At 40.9% G+C, this 9,904-nt stretch overlaps 1 protein-coding gene across 1 annotated transcript; it reads left to right on the plus strand.

The window, feature by feature from the left end:
* Positions 1 to 1,632: 1,632 nt before the first annotated feature.
* On the plus strand, positions 1,633 to 5,468 carry RPS5 (ribosomal protein S5). Its single transcript, XM_063433296.1, has 6 exons — positions 1,633 to 1,742; positions 3,379 to 3,484; positions 4,194 to 4,403; positions 4,735 to 4,863; positions 5,142 to 5,240; positions 5,329 to 5,468. Exons 2-6 carry the CDS (start codon positions 3,380 to 3,382, stop codon positions 5,395 to 5,397), a joined length of 612 nt encoding a protein of 203 aa, XP_063289366.1. The 5' UTR covers positions 1,633 to 1,742; position 3,379; the 3' UTR covers positions 5,398 to 5,468.
* Positions 5,469 to 9,904: the final 4,436 nt, after the last annotated feature.

Raw genomic sequence — 9,904 nt, forward strand, 5'->3', positions numbered from 1 at the left:
CATGAACCCGATTTACATATATTACTAATATGTTTCTGAACATATATATTATATTATTCACTCACTCACTCACTCTCTGGGCCGGCCTAAGACATCATGCTGCCTAGGTCCAACGATAAATGACTATGGGGGATAATGTATAATAAACACAGGTTACTGGCTATGGGGGGATAATGTATAATAAACACAGGTTACTGGCTATGGGGGGATAATGTATAATAAACACAGGTTACTGGCTATGGAGGGATAATGTATAATAAACACAGGTTACTGGCTATGGGGAGGATAATGTATAATAAACACAGGTTACTGGCTAAGGGGGGATAATGTATAAAAAACACAGGTTACTGGCTATGGAGGATAATGTATAATAAACACAAACACAAAAAAAATAATAAAAAAAAAAAAAATTACTCAATGATGACGAATAGGGGGCGGACCGAACATCGCATAAGTTCGCCATCCGTGGCGAACACGAACACGCTATGTTCGCCAGGAACTATTGCCAGCAAACCGTTCGGGACATCACTACCAGGGGACCATTTCAATGAGATGAAGCAGTTCCAGGGCCTACATTAAATGAATACTTATTTTTAAACTCCCTTCCATTCTATGCAGAACAAAGTCAAAGGCAATTCTGTTCTGTAGATCACAGAAATCAGGGGCGTAATTTCATAGGTTAGTGAACATTTTATGTTTCCGTTTTCCAACTTGTCCATTTCACCTGAAATGTTGCGATTAACGTTTCAGTTCATGGACTAATGAATGGACATGGTCACATATTAAACAGTTTCTCTAACTGCAGGAAAGAGTGATAGTCGCCCACCATATCTGCCGCCATGTTTCAGATATGAGCACACAGGTTCCAGAATGCTGGAAAAATACTTCATGGAGTTTATTCGTTAAATACAAAATTGTAGAGACCCGAAAACCGAATTTCAAAAGTCTACACAAACAAATGCTGATTTAGAAAACCAGGCACAGTTATATGTTGCGATTTGGTTTCAACTCACCGTTTAACGTTAAACCACAGAATAGCTCTGAATTAAAAAAAAACGAGTTAAACATATCGACCAAACGTCAGAGGATTTTCCCACGTCAGCCGTGTTGTCAAATTACTACAATATGTTGTCTATATATGAACTATCCACAATACACTAAAAATATTATCTTCCTAAAAGAAGGGAAATTGGAAAAAAATAATAATAGCACTTTAACCAAGTCCATTTATTCATACAGCTCTGGCTGCTATTGGTATGTAGGTTACTCAAAGAATATGCTGACTTTCTAATAGAGGGACAGCTTTGGAAGTAATACTATGTAATATTCCATGACGCCATAGTAAATATATATATATAATAGCAACCTGTACATTTAGTGCATCTACATTTAACCCAAATAATAAGCCATGAAAACCTGGCAATCCCTAACTTTAGAATTCCTGTGAATCCACGCTGGTCTGCCAGCAGTTATCATGGCGGCTCCCGTGCAATGTGCGTTTCAAGGTGGCTGTGCCAATTCTCAAAATGGCATCACGGAAGTGACGTCTGACGCCGTGCCCTCAGCCAACATGGCGCCGTGCACGCTGCGTGCATTCACTTCGCAGGGCAGCAAGTGAGGGCAGACTCCATGTAACGAGGACTAGGAGGAAGTGTGGGCCCCTGTATAACTGGCTGGGAGACCCCGCCCCAGCCTCTTTCCGCTCCGAGCTCCGACCGGTTAACACACGGCCGAGGAGACACGTGAGTGTAAATCGCCTTTAACTAGTCCTTGTCTCGGGTTATTACCGGCGGGATCCGGGTGTGCGGGCTGGGAATCAGTGCTAGTGCTGGGGATATCGCCTGCAGGACTTGGCTACTTACTATAACAGTCAGGGAGAGCGTGAACTGGGAGGCCTTGGCCCACTCAAGCCATATTTCTGTATAACACTAGGGAGCACTCTGTATAGGGAGAGCTGCTCTGTATAGTGTATTCTAGGGAACACTGTATAGAGAGCTGCTCTGTATAGTGTATTCTAGGTAACGCTCTGTATAGGGAGACTATCTCTGTATAATGAGACTATCTCTGTATAGGGAGACTATCTCTGTATAGGGAGACTATCTCTGTATAGGGAGACTATCTCTGTATAGGGAGACTATCTCTGTATAGGGAGACTATCTCTGTATAGGGAGACTATCTCTGTATAGGGAGACTATCTCTGTATAGGGAGACTATCTCTGTATAGGGAGACTATCTCTGTATAGGGAGACTCTCTCTGTATAGGGAGACTCTCTCTGTATAGGGAGACTCTCTCTGTATAGGGAGACTCTCTCTGTATAGGGAGACTCTCTCTGTATAGGGAGACTCTCTCTGTATAGGGAGACTCTCTCTGTATAGGGAGACTCTCTCTGTATAGGGAGACTCTCTCTGTATAGGGAGACTCTCTCTGTATAGGGTATTCTTGGGAACACTGTGTAGGGAGAGCTGCTCTGTATAGTGAGACTTGCTCTGTATAAGGGCTCTGACTGTCTCAGGGCTGTGTTTGGTAAATCATGATCTTACTGTATAATTATGTACAGCTAGTGCATTATACATTTTTTTCTTAATGCAGTATATGGTTATACAGTGCTTCACTATGGATGTGATTAATATTATTTCCACTTTATTATGATCTGTTATTGTGTGAAGACCATGCATGCTTTGGGTATTTTGTTATAAGTGTGCTGCATGCGTTTTTACACGTTTAATACAATATGTTCAAATACAAACTTGCCTGCAAGTCACATGTTTATTACAATACAATTAGAAAGCAATTGCACACTGAGTTTAAAGTGTCTTCTATCTTGTAGTATCTGAACTTACAGCAATACAAGTGACTAAACTTTTTAATTACATTGCTATATAAAGTGAAAATACTTAAATTTGCAAATAACTCCACTACGCTTATTAATTTGCATGGTTTTCTTTGGATTTATAACATGCCATTAGAGACCTCCTATTGCAGTGATCTCTTCAGGGATGGCAAATCTGGCCTTCCTGCTTTTGCGTGGATTTTTTTTCTTTCTCAATATGCTCAGCCAGCAGCATAGCTAACTTTTAAGTACCAAAATGGCAGACAGGGTCATTATGAGCAGTTAACATTAGCTCAGCATAGTTTTTCTATAAGGACTGATTGGGTTCCACAATGGTAATTTCAGGCAGCCGACTGTTAGGCGCTGTTTGGATGATAATTGTGCCACCATTGCTTATTGCAAGCTATGACAAGCATTTAGCCATGGCAACATGACAGTCCTGGCACATCTGGTTGAAAGTGTTACATTTATTTATTTTTTGCTATGTTTGTTCTTACTATTGCAAGTACCTTGCAGATTCTGATATCTAACCTTTTCTTTCTTGCAGTATGGCAGACTGGGAGACTGTTCCGGTTGGGTCCGAGACCCCTGAGATTAAACTGTTTGGGAAGTGGAGCACAGATGATGTCCAGATTAATGACATCTCTCTGCAGGTAACAAGCTTCTAAACTTCACAACATATTTAAGCACTTGGAATTAGACTGGAACATCATTATCGAGTACTGGATTAAAAAAAAAAAAAAAACTTTAAACCCTGGTAATTTTTTGACCTGTTTAAAATGGATCTGCCCTACACCGGTTTCAAAAAGGTCATTTAAGACAGGTAGACTGTGTAGTCTTTATTGACAAGTACTGCTAATTCCAAGATAACTTCTGCCGTCCATGCTAGCAGTTCAACTTGTTTCACTTTTGATTACATAGTTACATAAATAATTGAGGTAAAGGTTAATTAAATGTATTAATAACTCGCTATAACCACACAGACGGATATATTAGAAAAAGGTGCACAAGACGACTCGACCCCAACGGTAGAATGCTATAGAAACTGTGAAATTACTTGTATATGGTGTTGTGGCACACTGTACTATGTTTGTACCCCTGATATTGCACCGAAAAAAATGTATTAATAAAACTGCTAGCCACTATCAGTCATTTCTGGGTGTGAAAAATAAATATGTACTTTAAATTTCCCTCTATTGATGGAGATTTGTCATTCTTGTTATGTTTGATATATGCTGCAGTTTAAGTCCAGAAATACAATAATTATGTATGCTGAAACCCACTCTTGCAATTCTGCTGTACGTCATATCTGTCCATAGCTTGACTACCTCTTTCTAATGTTTTGTATATTTTCATTCTCAGGATTACATTGCCGTGAAGGAGAAATATGCAAAGTTCCTGCCACACAGTGGTGGACGTTATGCTGCCAAACGCTTTCGCAAGGCTCAGTGCCCTATTGTGGAGCGTCTCACAAACTCCCTCATGATGCACGGGAGGAACAACGGCAAAAAGCTCATGACAGTGCGAATTGTAAAGCACGCCTTTGAAATCATCCACCTGCTGACAGGAGAGGTAATTATTCATCAGTTTGTTAATGTATTTCTAGTCGACATTGTGCATGTACAACATTGATATCTATGGAGGATCCTGCAGTAGCCTCCATAGATAATGTGCTGAGTGAGCTAAAGCATGTTTTCCATAGCAGGCTTTGACTTTTGTAAAGTTAGAATTTTACCACATGACCGTTATTCCTACTTTGTTTTATATATTTTGACAGTTTAACCCCTTAAGGACACATGACATGTCATGATTCCCTTTTATTCCAGAAGTTTGGTCCTTAAGGGGTTAAGCGTAGTCTTTGAGTATTTTATCTTTATGAAAATGGCTTTTTTTTTTTTCCCAGAACCCTCTGCAAGTCCTGGTGAATGCCATCATTAACAGCGGCCCTCGTGAAGACTCCACTCGTATTGGAAGAGCTGGAACCGTAAGGAGACAAGCTGTTGATGTGTCACCTCTCAGAAGAGTTAATCAGGTGAATAAGGGAAAGGAATTGATCTGCCAGGGAAAGGGTTGTAGTTATTACACCATAGGGCTGTACAATGACGCTGTTAATTCTGATCAAGTTGATTTAAGGCAGCCCAAGGGTATTGCCATATGGTGTGTTTCTATTCTATAGTGCAGCAGAATCTGAGAAATCGGATATATAAAAATAATATTGTGAGCTGTGTGGGTTGCAGTACAAGTCAGTTAGACCTATACTAGTGATCCAATTGCTGGTGGTCTTAACACTTTTTTTCCTCTTGCCCATAGGCCATCTGGCTCCTGTGCACCGGTGCTCGTGAAGCTGCTTTTAGGAACATTAAAACCATTGCAGAGTGTGTTGCTGATGAGCTGATCAATGCAGCCAAGGTGAGCAGAATGTGTATGACCCTCTATAGAGGTGGTTAATGAGAAAATAATTAAAATTGGGTCTGACATAATAACTTTTTGTTTGCAGGGCTCCTCTAATTCATACGCCATCAAGAAAAAGGATGAACTGGAGAGAGTAGCCAAATCCAACCGTTAATGCGCCAGCAGCCTAATAGGAACATCGGGCATCTGTTATAATAAAGATTTCTGTTATCTATTTCTTGAGTCTCTCGGTTTTTCTTTAATGCATTTTGTCCCTAGATTTGTTGGTGGATTTTGTGCCAAAGTATTAATATTAATGTTTTGGTATAGGTGTAAGTGTCAGATCTCACAATACATAATTTTTTTGAAATAAAATATTGTAGAAGAAAACGGTGTTAAACTAGACCAGTGTAATAGCATAGTCTCCTGTTTGATCTGAGGTAATCTGGCTAAATACCCATGGAATATTGATGTGAGTCTAGGCACAATAACTACTACAGCATTACTATAGTGATTAAGTTGCCGTGTGTCCCCGGGCTTTCTCGCATCATATATTCAAAAGGTTTACCTAGGTTCTCCAGTCTGTCCCATTCTGATTGACACCAATATTGAAGTTTATATGGAACTTTAAAGTGAAAGGAGAATAATGAATTGGGCGACCCAAGTGGATGTCAAACAGTTTGAAAATAGGGACTCCTGGCAGTATAATCACTGTGCTGTAATGGTTATGGTGTCTAGACTGGATTTGTAATATAAATGATAGCCAATGGGTATGTGCGAAGGTCCGTGTGCACAAACTGCTTTGATTGCAGTATCCCAGCATGCACTTACCAAGAACTAATACAAAGATGTGTTCCGATCCCTTCACTGTTCAGTAGGAAATATCCTAGAACACATCCAAAATGTTTAATATTAAAACAAATATATGGGAATATTCACAACGAGTGGCATGGGCTGCAAAAATGTATGACTTGGTGTTAAAAACTGGCTCACTGATTTGATCTTGTATATGCTGAAATAAAATTCTACAGAAAGCTCCGATATAGATACGTGGAAGTAGGATTAATCTACATGACCTATTTCTGAGCCTTTGTAGTTCTGGAACATGAAAGAAAAGTAGCAAAGTTCTTTGGAAATATATTTCTGCAGGGATATAATTGTAGCTGCATAATTTGGTTATACCATCAGTGGATACATATGGAACTCCACCCACATGTCTTACATGTGTAATTATTTGAATCTCTATGCACGTGGCAAGCATTTTTTTTACTTTTGTATGTCAAGCCTGCTTCCTTTAGATTTATAGTGACTAGTATTTGCACTGAAGACAAACGATACATGAGTCATAGTCATCTGCAGAACATGCCAAGCCAAAGGGGCACTATAACCACTGCTGCATATAATGTGTAATGGTTATACTGCCTGTCATAGTTTCCTGCTTTCTATATTAAACCGTTTGGAAGCAGTTTGACAAACTCTATCACATCAGGAAATCCTTCATATTACATTTCAACATCATCAGTCTCATTATTGTTAATTTGGGATGGCAAACATTTGAGGGTGGCAGGTTTTTAGGGTGCTGGGTTGATCCATGGTTTGTCTAAACAGTTTGATATAAAGGCAGGGGGGATGAAACAGACTGTCCTTTTCAACTGTGGATAAGAGCCAAAGTAACTGCAAACTAAAAAAATATTTCAATACATGAAAAGCCATTGCTAAACACTAAATTATGGTAAATTGAAAAAGTAACAGCAAAACTGTTAACAGTTTTAAGGTTTTTTTTTTTTTGTCTGCTTAACACTCTCCTACATTTTGCAATTTGGGTTTCCAGTTCACTACAATTTGGTGTTAAACACCAAAGGGTTAATTGCCAAACTCTGAATTGTGGTAATGAGTTGCATCCTTTAGACCATGGGCCCTCAAACTCTGGCCCCCTAGATGTTTCTGAACTACAACTCCCATGATTCTTTGAATTGCATAGCCTGAGAATCATGGGAGTTGTAGTTCAGCAACATCTGGGGGGCCGGAGTTTGAGGACACATGATTTAGACCATGAAAACCAAGCTAATATTTGAACAGGAGAATTCTCAGTCAACTGCTTTGGCCACTTCAGGCAAAAAAACAAAACATACAGGGTTATTTTCTGCAGTAAGAATGCAAAGTGAATTTTCAATGTAAGCATAGCGGACATAAATTTTTTTCCAGTTTGGCTAATAGCACAAAAAAAATCAAGATATAAAGGATCATTATATTGTCAGGAAAACAAAGTTTTCCAGACACTATAGCTCCTTAGGACCCCCCCCCCCCCGGACCCCTTCAGCTACTTACTTTAATCCAGCGCTGGGCTCCCTTGGCACTGGTGCCCTTTCCTCCCCTGCCAAGTGGAGCCGAATGCGCATTCAAACAGTCCATAGGAAAGAATTTCTCAATGCTTTTCTATGGACGTTCTGCACGCTGAATGAGATTTTCGCATCCAGAAGCGGCTGTCAGGAAGACAGCCTCTAGAGGTTGGATTAACCCTGCTATGTAAACATAACAGCTTCTCTGAAACTGCTATGTTTACATCTGAAGGGTTAAAACCTGGGGGACCTGGCACCCAGACCACTTCATTTAGCTGAAGCTGAAGTGGTCTGGGTGACTATAGTGTCCCTTTTAAAAACACAAAGCTGCTGTTCATTCAAACAGGGAACCCACTAATTTTAATTTTGGGGTTAAAAACCCCAAAAGATACTCATAAAATCAAACTGCGTGACATTTAAAAGTTAATCCATCTTAAAAAAAATATATATATATATATATATATATCTGAGTAAATCAATAAGAACCTATAATTGATATATAAATCTGTTTAAGATTTTTCTTATAAGATTGTCAAATATTTACAAGACTAAATTAAAATTGTAAAATTAGCACCAAAAAATTATTTTCCTCTTTGGATAAGTCCCACTGACAGAATTTGGGGATCAGGGGACAGGAAAATGTGCGTTCTACTTACCACTGAACATGTCCCTTGCAGGTGTCGCAATCTTCTACCAGGAGCTACTCTTCAGAAGGGCTAAAGTCACTGCTGTACTCTTGCGGGATCCTCAATTGATACAGCCAATTCCCTGAAGCCATTAATGATGATGGCTGGGGGGCGATTGACACTTCTAGACGGCGGTAGCTCCACCCACTGTCTAGAAGTGTCAGGCCTAGGAGAAATAGTGAGACAAATTAGTCCCAAGGCTGGGCATTGTACATTGATAAATGAATAGGAGTCCCAAAATGTTTATTTTTGGTGCTTTTTATAAAAGTGATACAATATTCACACCTATAAAGCACTGAACAATTCTAGCCCCTCTTATATCTCCTCACAGATCCATAGGTATGTCCCTTCTCGGTCTCCCCGCTCTGTCCGTGACCACCTCCTGTCCGTTGTTCGCACAGTACGCCCAACTCACGCTTGCAGGACTTCTCGCGGGCGGCTCCCTTCCTATGGAATAGCCTGCCTACCTCCATCTGACTCTCCCCTAGTCTTGCATCTTTTAAGAAGTGCCTTAAAACCCATCTCTTTAGGAAAGCTTAACCCCTAGCTCACATCCCTGTCTCTTGTTCTCTCCTAAAGGGCAGCACTCTACTCTCTCCTCCAGCTCTGCCTCACTCCCACCTTATTTGATTGCAAATTCCTGTCCTATTGTGTTTTACACCCCACCTCCTATAGAATGTAAGCTCGTTTGAGCAGGGTCCTCTTCAACCTATCGTTCCTGTAAGTTTATTTGTAATTGTCCTATTTATAGTTAAATTCCCCCTCTCATAATATTGTAAAGCGCTATGGAATATGTTGGCACTAAATAAATGGCAATAATAAGAATATAGTGCAAAACTGTATTCCTAGCACTAATGCTGCAATGCTTTCTTATGGGGAATTGACTGACGCTGGATGTACTCAAGCAGAGCAAAAGTCGCTTAACCACCCGGAAGTGCCTCTAGTGCAGTGATGGCGAACCTTTTTAAACCCGAGTGCCCAAACCGCAATACATGCCAACTTTTTCCCCCTCAAAGTGCCAACATGGCTATTAAACCTGAATACTGAGGTTTACGTTTAGAAACAACTACTCGTACAGTTAACAACTTTTGTTTTAAAAGAACACAACAGAGTTAAATTATACAAATATTAGTATCTCCAACAAATGCAATACATACACACAGACTGCTGAACACATTCACACACCAACTGCTTAATACATACACACACCGAGACACAGACAGACTGCTAAATACACACACAGTCCGCTAAATACACGCACACTGCTGAGTACACAGTCTGCTCAATACACGCACGCTGTCTGCTCAATACACGCACGCAGTCTGCTCAATACACAAAGACTGCTGAACACACACACACACATACATACTGCATTGAGGGGTGCAGTGTATGTGGCTGTGTGTAATGCTGTGTGTGGGGGGGTTTGGGTGCTGTGTGTGGGGGGGGTTGGGGTGCTGTGTGTGGGGGGTGGGGTGCTGTGTGTGGGGGGTTGGGTGCTGTGTGTGGGGGGGTAGGGTGGTGTGTGTGGGGGGGGTAGGGTGGTGTGTGTGTGGGGGGTAGGGTGGTGTGTGTGTGGGGGGCGGGGTGCTGTGTGTGGGGGGTGGGGTGCTGTGTGTGGGGGGTAGGGTGGTGTGTGTGTGGGGGGGGTAGGGTGGTG

This window comes from Pelobates fuscus, chromosome 9 (assembly GCF_036172605.1).
Source record: "Pelobates fuscus isolate aPelFus1 chromosome 9, aPelFus1.pri, whole genome shotgun sequence".
Classification (NCBI taxonomy): Eukaryota; Metazoa; Chordata; class Amphibia; order Anura; family Pelobatidae; genus Pelobates; species Pelobates fuscus.